This window comes from Portunus trituberculatus, chromosome 10 (genome assembly GCF_017591435.1).
Source record: "Portunus trituberculatus isolate SZX2019 chromosome 10, ASM1759143v1, whole genome shotgun sequence".
Lineage (NCBI taxonomy): Eukaryota > Metazoa > Arthropoda > Malacostraca > Decapoda > Portunidae > Portunus > Portunus trituberculatus.
The window spans coordinates 7,066,583-7,079,082 of record NC_059264.1 but is presented as its reverse complement, the minus strand read 5'-3'; the positions used below and the strand labels follow the sequence as shown (position 1 = coordinate 7,079,082).

Here is a 12,500-nt window from a genome sequence, read left to right as displayed (position 1 = left end):
CTGGGGGGTGCAGCCCCAGTTAGTTTAGGATAAGGGGGCTCGTAGACTTTTTTGGGAACAAATTTTTTTTTTTTTTTTTTTTTTTACGTAGGGAAGAGGGCCAGCCAAGGGTAAAAAAAAGAAAGTTAGAAAAAAGCCCACTTGAGCGCTGGCTCTCCAAAAAGTACAAAAAGTGCCAAAACCGTCAGCCAGAATTAGGGGAGCAAATGCCTCGATACCTCCCTCTTAAAAGAAGACAAGTAGTAGGAACTCAGAAATACAGATGCAGGGAGGGAGTTCCAGAGTTTACCAGTGAAAGGGATGAATAATTGAGCGCACTGGTTAACTCTTGCATTAGAGAGTTGGACAGAATAGGGATGAGAGGAAGAAGAAAGCCTTGTGCAGCGTGGCCGCAGGAGGAGGGGAGGCATGCAGTTAGCAAGATCAGTAGAACAGTTACCATGAAAATAGCGATAAAATATAGAAAGGGATGCAACATTTCGGCGGTGAGAAAGAGACTGAAGACAGTTAGTCAGAGGAGGGAGTTGATGAGACGAAGAGCTTTCGATTCCACCCTATCAAGCAAAGCTGTGTGACTGGAACCCCCAAACATGCGAAGAGTACTCCATACAGGGACGGATAAGGCCCTTATACAGAGTAAGCAGTTGGAGGGCGAGAAAAACTGGCGGAGACGCCTCAGAACACCTAACTTCATAGAAGCTGTTTTAGCAAGAGATGAGATGTGAAGTTTCCAGTTAAGATTATGAGCAAAGGACAGACCGAGGATATTCATTGTGGAAGAGGAGACAGTTGAGTGTCATTGAAGAAGAGGGGATAGTTGTCTGGAAGGTTGTGTCGAGTTGATAGATGGAGGAATTGAGTTTTTGAGGCATTGAAAACTACTAGATTTTCTCTGCCCCAATCGGAAATCTTAGAAAGATCGGAAGTCAGGCGTTCCGTGGCGTCCCCGCGTGATCTGTTAATTTCCTGAAGGGTTGGACGTCTCTGAAAGAACGTGGAAAGATGTAGGGTGGTATCATCAGCGTAGGAGTGGATAGGGCAAGAAGTTTGGTTAAGAAGGTCATTAATGAATAATAGAAAGAGAGTGGGTGACAGGACAGAACCCTGAGGAACACCACTATTAATAGGTTTAGGAGAAGAACAGTAGCCGTCTACCACAGCAGCAATAGAGCGGTCGGAAAGGAAACTTGAGATAAAGTTGCAGAGAGAAGGATAGAAGCCGTAAGAGGGCAGTTTTGAAATCAAAGCTTTATGCCAGACTCTATCAAAAGCTTTTGATATGTCTAACGCAACAGCAAAAGTTTCACCGAAATCTCTAAAAGAGGATGACCAAGACTCAGTAAGGAAAGCCAGAAGATCACCAGTAGAGCGACCTTGACGGAAGCCATACTGGCGATCAGACAGAAGATTGTGAAGTGACAGATGTTTGAGAATCTTCCTATTCAGGATAGATTCAAAAACTTTAGACAAGCAAGAGATTAAAGCTATAGGACGGTAGTTTGAGGGGTTAGAACGGTCACCCTTTTAGGAACAGGCTGAATGTAGGCGAACTTCCAGCAGGAAGGAAAGGTAGAAGTCGATAGACAAAGTTGGAAGAGTTTGGCCAGGCAAGGTGCAAGCACAGAAGCACAGTTTTTGAGAACAATAGGAGGGACCCCATCAGGTCCATAAGCCTTCCGAGGGTTTAGGCCAGCAAGGGCATGGAAAACATCATTACGAAGAATTTTGATTGTAGACATGAAATAGTCAGAGGGAGGAGGAGAGGGAGGACAAGCCCAGAATCGTCCAAGGTGGAGTTGTGAGCAAAGGTTTGAGAAAAGAGTTCAGCTTTAGAGACAGAAGAGATGGCAGTGGTGCCATCAGGATGAAATAAAGGAGGAAAGATGAAGAAGTGAAGTTATTTGAGATGTTTTTGGCTAGATGCCAGAAGTCACGAGGAGAGTTTGAGTTTGAAAGATTTTGACATTTCCTATTTATGAAAGAGTGTTTGGCAAGTTGAAGAACAGACTTGGCATGATTCCGGGCAGAGATATAAAGTGCATGAGATTCAGGAGATGGAAGGCTCAAGTACCTTTTGTGGGCAACCTCTCTATCATGTATAGCACGAGAACAGGCTGAGTTAAACCAAGGTTTAGAAGGTTTAGGTTGAGAAAAGAATGAGGAATGTACGCCTCCATGCCAGATACTAACACCTCTGTTATGCGTTCAGCACAAAGAGATGGGTCTCTGACACGGAAGCAATAATCATTCCAGGGAAAATCAGCATAATACCTCCTCAGGTCCCCCCAACTGGCAGAGGCAAAACGCCAGAGGCACCTTCGCTTTGGGGATCCTGCGGAGGATTGGAAAAATAGGACAAGATACAGAAATGAGATTGTGATCGGAGGAGCCCAACGGAGATGAAAGGGTGACAGCATAAGCAGAAGGGTTAGAGGTGAGGAAGAGATCAAGAATGTTGGGCGTGTCTCCAAGACGGTCAGGAATACGAGTAGGGTGTTGCACCAGTTGCTCTAGGTCATGGAGGATAGCAAAGTTGAAGGCTAGTTCACCAGGGTGGTCAGTGAAGGAGAGGAAAGCCAAAGCTGGTGGTGAACATTGAAATCTCCAAGAATGGAAATCTCAGCGAAAGGGTAGAGGGACAGAATGTGCTCCACTTTAGAAGTTAAGTAGTCGAAGAAATTACTATAGTCAGAAGAGTTAGGGGAGAGATAAACAGCACAGATGAATTTAGTTTGAGAGTGACTGTTAAGTCGTAGCCAGATGGTGGAAAATTCGGAAGACTCAAGAGCGTGGGCACGAGAGCAAGTTAAGTCGTTGCGTACATAGACGCAACATCCAGCTTTGGAATGAAAATGAGAATAGAGAAAGTAGGAGGGAACAGAGAAGGGCTACTGTCAGTTGCCTCAGACAGCTGTGTTTCGGTGAGGAAAAGAAGATGAGGTTTAGTAGAGGAGAGGTGGTGTTCCACAGATTGAAAATTAGATCTAAGACCGCGAATGTTGCAGAAGTTAATGTAGAAAAAGTTGAGGGAGGTGTCAAGGCATTTGTGGTCTTCAACAGGAGAGGTGTCCGACCTGGGGACATTTTGGTCCCTCCCAGAGGGGACTCCGAGGCGTTGTTTATTTTGGGTCCCATTTTTCTTTTAAATTTTGATTTGGAGTGAAGGGTGTATGTGTGGTAAGTGCATGTAGTTTTGTGTGAAGAAGGAGAGCTGTCTTTAGAGGGTAGGCTGTGACTACCCCCTTGAGTTGTGAGACACAAAGGGAAACATTCAACGAGATCACAACTAGCTTTGATGGGAGGTTCACAGCACCTCCTGAACTAGTGCTATTAGATCTCACTGGGAGTAAGTTATTGTTTCGGTAGGTGTCTACTACCTCCTCCTCCTCCCACCTACCTCCCTCCTCCAAAACCCTCGATTCTCCACGTGCCCTCAGGCTTGCTCAGGGGTAAGGGGGAGGTATTTTGTAAATATTTAAGGAGGTGCTATTGGTAAGATTTACCTACTACTACTAGTATTGCTACTACTTAAACGTTTTCTTGCTAAAAAAAAAAAAAAAGAAATAATTCTTTACCGAACCAGAACCTCATGTTGACTACAAACCAATTTTCCACAGGGTGTACGAAGGTAGCCACTGTCTGGAACAGATGATGTTACACTGAAAACACACGCTTACAACCAACTGTCGCTTTACATACATACACACTATCTATACGTATGGGAGAGTACATACTAGCTCTTCATGGCTTTCCCCACCACCTGACGCCTAGAAGGAGGCTAAATACGAGTGGAAATGTGGCCTATGGAAGCATGGTGGCGTCAAACATGGCGGATGTGGCGGCGGTGGTGGATCTACTTTAGATACGTCACAGCCTCCACCACCTCCACCACGACCTCAAGACTTGTGCTGGTGGTGGTGATGGTGGTGGTGGTGGGGTGGAATGTCCTCTTCCTCCTCTCCCCGCCCCTCACCCAGCCCCTCCACCAATACCTTGATAGTGGTGGTGGTGTTGTGACTACTGCTACTACTACTTCTGTTGCTACCGCTGCTGCTGCTACTACTACTACTACTGCTACTACTATTACTACTACTACTACTACTGTAAGGTGAGTTGTTATTATTATTGTTGTTGTTGTTATTATTGTTATTATTATTATTATTATTATTATTATTATTATTATTATTATTATTATTATTATTATTTTTATCATCATCATCATCATCATCATTATCTCTTCCTTACCTCCCTGTTTTCTCTCTTCTCTCGATCTTTACCAACCTTCTCTTCTCTCCTCTGCTATCATCTACTTTCTTTTCACCTATCCTTCCCCTCTTTTCTCACCCTGTTTCTCTCTCTCTCTCTCTCTCTCTCTCTCTCTCTGTTACCATCACTTGGCCTTTCTCCTCCAATCCCTATCTCCATTCCTCTCATTTCCCTCACCATTTCCTTACCTTCACTCTTTTTCTCCTTCTCTTCCCTCCTCTGCTGCCATTCTCTAATCCTTATCTCGATCCTCGTCTTATCTCCCTAGCTGTTTCCTCACTTCCCTCTTTCTCTCCGTTTCCTTCTCTTTGCTCTCCTTCCTCGCATCCTTATTTGTTATCCTCTCACTTCTTTATGTGTTTCCTCCTCTTCCTTCCTTCTCTCCCTTTCCTTTTCCTTGTTACGCATCCCTTAAACCATTCTCCACCGTCTTTTCTCCTCCCTTCTCCCTCTTTCCTCCTCCCATCATCGTCTCTTCTCCTCCAATCTTCTCCTTTTCTCCTATCATTTTTTTTTCCTCTTTCCATCCTTTACCCTACCATCTTCCCACCGCAAACCACCACACATACGCCCCGTCACCACATGTTAACCCAATAATGGCAGACGAGGAAGGCATTTGGCGCAGAAAAGTGGTTGTGTTGCCTGGCAGTGCTGTGGTGCCTGCGTCGGTCAGCCACGGCGGCCCGGGACGCTGGACAGGAGACGGAAATACAGTTCAATGTTCTGAGGTGTCCTCCGTTGCGAAAATTGATAGATTACGTGCGCGGTGTTGTGACCTAGTTTAGAAAGGAATGTTTTCAGGGTGTGTTTGAGTGTAAAGGAAGGTTATATGGGTGATTGGATTCTAAAGGGAAGTTTTAAGGTAGTTATGACTCTTTAAAGCAAGTTTAATGGGTTTTTGAAATTTTAAAGGGTGGTCATAAGTTTTTTTTTTTAAGGGAAATTTAAGGATGTTTAGAGTATAAAGGGTCTATAAAGGTGTTTTGCTTTAAAGAACAAAAGGAAGTTTTAAGTGTTTTGCGGTATAAAGGGAAATCATGATTGTGTTTTGAGTGTAAAGGGAAGTTCTTAAGATGTTTTGAATATAAAGAGAAGTTTTAGGGGTGTTTTGAGTGTAAAGGGAAGTAATAACGGATGTTTTAGTGTAAAGAGAAGTTTTGATTATTTTTTTTAGTCATAAGGGAAGTTTTTAGAATTTGGGTATAAAAGGAAGTTGTGTTTTGAGTCTAAAGCAAAGTTATAAGGTCTTTTTTTTGTCGAAAGGAGAGTTATAAGGTTATTCTCTCTCTCTCTCTCTCTCTCTCTCTCTCTCTCTCTCTCTCTCTCTCTCTCTCTCTCTCTCTCTCTCTCTCTCTCTCTCTCTCTCTCTCGAGTGACGAGTTTTTCCTCCTAGTCCCCTGAACTTTTTTTCCATCCTCCTTTTTTTCCCTCCCTAACATTATTTTCTCCTTTCCTTCTCACTTTCGTTTGTTTCCTCTCCTCCCCTCTCCTTCCTCACTTTGTCTTCTCCTCTTACCTTTCCTCTCTAATCACCGGAAAATGCAGATTGAGATTTTACAATATATAGGAAAAAATATGTACTTATTACTAATTGTTTATTCATTTCTATTAATGTATTGATTTACATGCATGTAGGAGGGACACCATTCATTGGCAACAAAACAGCAATGATAATGATAATGAAAAAGCCCACAGAGGTGCCAGTCCTAAAAAGATACTGTACCGCTTAATTACCGTCATGATAACAGTGAGGGAAAGATAAGGAGATAAACATAGCGGTGGATAAGGAAATGACAAATGACAACGTGATGAGGTCTGATTATGCATGTTTAGTAGAATATCTGGCCGGGTTTGTTGTGGTTACTTTATCCAAGATGTTGCTTTCATCTTACTGCGCTTTCCATGTTTCTCTTCTCTTGTCTTTTCTCTTTCAAAATTGATTGAATATTGGCTAAGTTTTGTCTTTCTTATGTTTTCCTCAAGCAATATCCTTCTCAATGTTTGATTTTCTGCTTACTGCTTAGTAGTTTTGGATTCCGTGCCGTATGATACTTTGGGTCGCTGCCGGGACAGACTAACGGGTGTCATGAGTATCTCCTGCATACCAAATGAGAAAAAAAAAAAAAAAAAAAAACGTAAACAAACAATAATACTAGCTAATTCATAAACCCCTTGATAAAACTTGGGATCGTGTGTAGATATCTCAAGAGTTTATCTGTTAAATGTTGATGTGATATTGTTTATTTTTACATATACTGGTATGTTATCCTTTTTGGTTATGGAAGCACGGTTCTCATGGTTTGTCCCTTTTTGGCAGCATCCCAAACTACCGTACAGCATTGATCAACTAATAAACATTATGATCATTATGGTACGTCTCTCTCTCTCTCTCTCTCTCTCTCTCTCTCTCTCTCTCTCTCTCTCTCTCTCTCTCTCTCGTTTGCTATCGTCTGTTATAAGAGGGAGAGATAGATAGATAGATAGAGAGAGAGAGAGAGAGAGAGAGAGAGAGAGAGAGAGAGAGAGAGAGAACACATTATTTGTAACAGTCATGCAAGCAATTGATAACCTCTTCCTCCTCCTCCTCCACCGCAGCGTGAATAGTAAAACTTCTTTTCATCCTTCCATCTAAAAATTCGATGTTTTTCATACTGCATAGTACTTTTTTTCCGAACTATTTCCATGACAGCGCAAGTTGGTGTAAGTGGTGGGTGAAGAGGAACCTTCTTCTGTGCTGCCCTGCCTCTCTTTCCTGTAGCTAGTTAAAAGTATAGTTACCACACCCTTGCAAGGAGCAGAGGCGCTCCTTACAGTTAGACAAACTATGTATTTGCTCCCCAAACCTGCCAAAGAATGTAAGGACGACTTCCATTCGATTTGACATGATCAGTCACTGCACATAGCTCTGGCTGTTTGAAATATCCCGAAGAGGCTCCCTGATTCAAACTCGCTGCTCTCTTACTCGCATGTTCTGAGGGACAGATACAATTTTTTTGCTTGGCGTCCCTGGGTAACCTTGGAACGCCACTGGCAAGGACATAGAGGTCTGTTGCTGTTTGACTTTCCTTTGTATTCCTTTTTGTATTCCTCCTCTTCCCCCCTTCTCATCCTCCTCTTCTTTTCCCTCCCTTCCTCCCTCCCTCCCTTCCTCTTCCCTCCCTTCCTCCCTCCCTTTCTTCCTCTTCCCTCCCTTCCTCCCTCTTCCCTCGACAATAACCTATTTTCAGAACTCTAAGTGGGGAGTCTCTCTCTCTCTCTCTCTCTCTCTCTCTCTCTCTCTCTCTCTCTCTCTCTCTCTCTCTCTCTCTCTCTCTCTCTCTCTCTCTCTCTCTCTCTCTCTCTCTCTCTCTTTTTTTTTTTTTATTTAAACAAAACTTAATACAAAGGAACATGTACCCAAAGGCGCACTGTCGTGTGCTACCTATTCTAAGGGTACTACAATCTATTTCTCTACAATATTTACAAGACTTAAAAATAGATAATATACAAGATGGTCAGCATGTAAATGGAGCACTATTCGTTTCACTTCACTAGCACTATTCACGCACTGCACTACACTGAGTGTCACGTCACAAAGAGTGTCAGAGGAGTTGGCAGTGTCTGTCTCCACTTATGTGCCATCAGTTTGACACTGTGTGTGTTCATCTCCTGGACGTGAGGCACCGCGGCCGTGAACAAGTTCCACATCCTGGAGACGCGTCCTGCGAAGGTGCGTTGATGCTGACACCCGTGGGATCGCGGCACCTCTACGGCGTCACCACCATTGAGCACCGTTCTCGTGCTCCGTGCGGTGACTCTTAGAGGATGACGCAGCCCTGCCAGATGTGGCACTCTTTGCACCTGTGCCTTATGGAACACTACGATCGCCGCCACGTCTCTGCGGTGTTCCAGTGAATCAAGGGGACGCTCAGGCTCTGGGTGAGGTGGTAGTGCAGCATCTACTAGCCGTATGGCGCGGCGTTGGATGCTGTCCAGTCTCCTTCTGTGTGTGGCGGCACAGGACATCCAGGAGAGAGCTGCGTATTCAAGGTGGGGCCGCACCTGTGCCTTGTACAGCAGCAGTCTCCCCTTCCTGTCGAGGAAACTGGCGATCCTTCTGAGAGCGGAGATCCTGTGAGAGGCTTTCTTGGCAATGGTTTTGACATGCCTGTCAAACCTCAGCCCTCGATCCACCTCCACTCCAAGTATCTTGACGTCATCTTGGAGTGGGAGAGCAGCAGCGCCAAAGACAACTTTCCTGCCATTGCTGCCATGGCGGCTGGGGACCGAGAGACAACCATTGCTTGTGTCTTCTCCGGCGCGAATGTCACTTGCCAGCGAGCACCCCACTCCTTTATCACTCGTAGCTGCTGATTGATGGCCTCAGCAGCCCGCCCACTGTCCTGGCGTGGATAGGTATAGGAGAGGTGCAGTCATCAGCATAGGCCATGACTCCTGGCAGTAGCTGGAGAAGATCATCCACGTAGATATTCCACAGGAGTGGGCCAAGAATTGAACCCTGTGGCACTGATGCCTCCACAGGCAGGGACTCAGATGTTTGCCCGTTGACAACCACCTTGAGGCTTCTGTCCTGCAGGTAATTTCCCAAGAGTCGTAGCAAGCCACCCTGGATGCCTTTAGCACGAAGCTTTTCTAGTAATCCGTTGTGCCATACTTTATCAAAAGCTCCTGCTATGTCCAAAGCAACCACTATAGTGTCCTTGCCGTCGTCGAGGGCGTCCTGCCAATGCCTGGTGAGAAGCATCATTAGGTCGGAGGTTGACCTTCCAGGTCTGAACCCAAACTGTTGGTCTGAGAGGAGGGCATTGTCCTTGAGATGGCTACACACCACCTCTGCCACGACCCTCTCAAACACTTTACCCACCACTGACAACAGGGATATGGGTCTGTAGTTTTTGGGTCCGTCCTGGAGCTTTTTGTGTACAGGAACTACTCGAGCCTCCTTCCACACTGAAGGCCAGACGTTTTCCCGTACACAAGTTGTGAACTTGGGTGAGAGGGGCAGCCAGTTCCTGGGAGCATCGCTTCAGCAGGTGCGGGCTGATGTCATCAGGGCCGGTGGCTTTCTGTGTGTCCAGCCCCGCAATAATCGCTTCACCTGCTGATGCGTCACCTCCACCATGGTGACAGTCTTCTCACATTGCTGGACCAGCTGAGGCGGTGGCTGCTGTGGATTCCCGACCTTCATTTTCCAGCAAACAAGGAAGCCAGCAACTGTGCCCTCTCCTTACTGCTGGTGGCGACAGTACCGTCCTGCTTGCTGAGGGAGGGATGGATTCTTGGTGGCCAGTTCCTTGTTTGTCCTTAACAAGAGACCACCAAGTTTTGTTTCCTACGCCAGTGCCACACAGTTTCCGGCGCAGGCTTTCCTCCCACTTTTTTAAGGCCCACTTGCTGGTTACCACCATCCTCCTGCATGCAGCCCTGTGCAGGTCCTTGTTGCGCCGAGTCGGGTTCCTCTTGTAGCGGAGCCAGGCAGCATACTTTGCCTCGGCAGCAACACGGCAACGGTAGCCAAACCATGGCTGATCCGTCGATCTGGTGGTGTATTCCCTGTGTGGGACGTGGCGTCTCTGGAGGGCGAGAAGGTGAGAGGTGAGTGCAAGTGCTTCACTCTCTGCTCCTCCCTGTAGCAGAGTGGCCCATGGGGTGTGGGTCAGGTCGCGGCGCAGGGAAGCCCAGTCTGCTTTGTTCCACAGCCAGATGGTGCGGGTGGTGGCCTCGTCCTGAGCCACGCCCACTTCCAGCTGTGTCAGTACAGCGTGATGGTCAGAGCTGCCCACGAGCCCCAGCTGATGACACTGAAGCTTGTCTTCCTGGTAGTCTGAGATGACAGGGTCTAATGTCCCTCCTCGTTCATGTGTGGGGAAGGTGACATGATCTGTCAGACCCTGCACCTCAGGAGATTCTCGTAGGCGTCTCTTTCCAGGTGGTGATTGAGATCCCCCACAATCAGCACGTGGCTGCAGCTGTGTGCCATCATCAGGTTGTCTAAGGTCTCAGTCAGGTACAGAGTGAGTCAGGCCCTTGTCGCGGGGGGCGATACAGGGCACACAGCAGGAGGGCTGAGCGGTCTGCCAGCATTACTCGGAAGTACATCATCTCCATCATTGGAGGCGTGTCTATGTCGAGTAGCTGGGCCTGCATTCCTTCCTTGAAGCAGACAGCCACTCCACCTCCTGTTCGCTCCTGTCGGTCCCTCCTCACCCAGTGGGTGAAGCCCTGCATCCTGCCATACGTGGGCTCCACCTCACTGTTCAGCCATGTCTCGGTCACCACAACAACGTCTGCATTGTGTCGTTGCACACAGTTGTGGTATAAGTCTGCAAGGTTAGTCCGGAGACCACGGACGTTGCTAGAGACGACCTTTAGTTGGCGGCGGGGCAAGCTGGCTGTACCATGGTGAGGGATGGTAGTGAGCGAGGCCTGCTAGTCCGAGGTGGTGGTTAGGGTCCGCGGCCGACTGCTGGTACTGGTGAAGAGGTGGTCCACTGCCGCCCCTGGTTCTGATTCCAGATACCAGGCTGAGGAAGGAGTGGGCGAGGTTGTGGCAAGGACTGAAATGAAGTGAGGGGGTGGGCGGGCTGAGGCGCTGCAGGTGGGAAGGGTGTGGCTGTGTCTTTCCACCGTAAGAAGCCGCTGTAGGAGACGCTCCTGACGTAAATCGTCAGTTCTGGCGTGGCAAGTAGCAGAAGTGTGTCCTTTCCGTGAGCAGTACTCACACACTTTTGCCTTGGCTCGCTTTTGTGTCTGCTTGGTGGCCTGGTGAGTCCTCAGTCCTTCGCTGGACACCCTCCTCGCGTCCTGCTGCACTTCCTCTTAGATTTCTTTTTCTCCAATCTCCTGAAGTGGTCTGAGGAGAGGTTCGTGGGCGAACAGAGGCACCGCGATCTACTCCGTTCGCTGTGTTTATGGAGGAAGAGTCCCTGCTGCTCTGTGTGGCGGTAGACGTGGTAGTGAGTACCGAGCAGTCACTCTGTGTGGCAGAAGGAGTGACAGTGGACGCTGGGGAGGTGTCACAGTCGCTCTGTGTGGCGGTGGAAGCAGTGGAGGTAGGCGGAGCGGTCGTTGTTTCCCGGGCAGGCGAAGGGAAGGTGGAAGTGGAGAAAACAGCTGCGTACCGGATCTGTTGCGGTTTATCCGAGCTCCACCACGTCCTCCACCTCTCAGAGTCCTGACAAACCACCTCCCAGTGTTCGTCAATTGACTCTGCGTGGGCGCTGACTGCCTGAGAGCGTGTGGCTACTTGCGTCTGGCGCTGTTTTGACGCTATCAGCCTGTCTGCTACTCTGAGAGCCGCAGCAAACACGTCTCTGTGCTGTATGATCAAGTCTCGGTCGTCCTGGAGGGACTTAATCACACAGTTTTGTTGAGAGGCTTCCTCAGTGAGCTTCTCTCTCTCTCTCTCTCTCTGGCACCGGATATTGTGACTGCCACCACCCATCGCAACTTCCTCCTCCTCCTCCTCCTCCTCCTGCTCATTATCATCATCATCATCATGTTTTTTTTTTTTTTTTTACTTTTTATTTATTCTATTTATTTTATTTTATACAATTTGCATTAATTCTAAATATCAACCACTCCTTATCCTACACACACACACACACACACCCACACCCACACCCACACACACACACACACACACACACACACACACACACACACACACACACACACACACACACACACACACACACACACACACACACACACACAGGCCTCTCAAAATGGACTGGAGGAGACGGTGGAGGTATCCTTGGGCTAAAAAAGAGCGAAAGAAGGAGAAAAAGAAGACAAGGAATCGTAAGATAAAGGAGAAAGAGGAGGAGAACGAAGATAACAACAAAAATAACAATAACAACAAAAGCAGTCAAGGATGCGAAGGATACAGAGTAGGATTTGTAGCCGAAGGATTTCTGCCCCCTATTGCTCTGGCGTCCTACCCAGGCTCCGGTAACACGTGGCTGAGGGAACTAATTGAAGGGGCCACAGGTGTGTTCACGGGGTCCACCTATGATGACCAGCACCTTTATGTCACAGGTAAGGGGTAAATATATACATTTTTGAGGGGACGGGGAAGGGGAGAAGGAGGGTCAGGGAAAGGGGTGTGAAGAAAGAGTAGTATTAGTTGTTGTTATTGTAGTGGTGGTGGTAGGGAGGTAAACTATAGAATAAATGATATATGGAAAGGAAGGAAGACAAAAAAAAAAAATCTGTTGGAAAGGAATTGGTAG

General features: G+C 47.2%; 1 protein-coding gene across 1 annotated transcript in view; it reads left to right on the top strand.

The window, feature by feature from the left end:
• The window catches only part of LOC123501860, a 19,084-nt gene that overhangs the window by 2,855 nt on the left and 3,729 nt on the right, over positions 1–12,500 (top strand). The window contains exons 2-3 of the mRNA XM_045250897.1: positions 3,618–4,108; positions 11,984–12,306. Of these exons, the coding sequence (XP_045106832.1) occupies positions 3,795–4,108; positions 11,984–12,306 (637 nt within the window). The 5' untranslated portion in view covers positions 3,618–3,794. The remainder of the gene's footprint in view (positions 1–3,617; positions 4,109–11,983; positions 12,307–12,500) is intronic.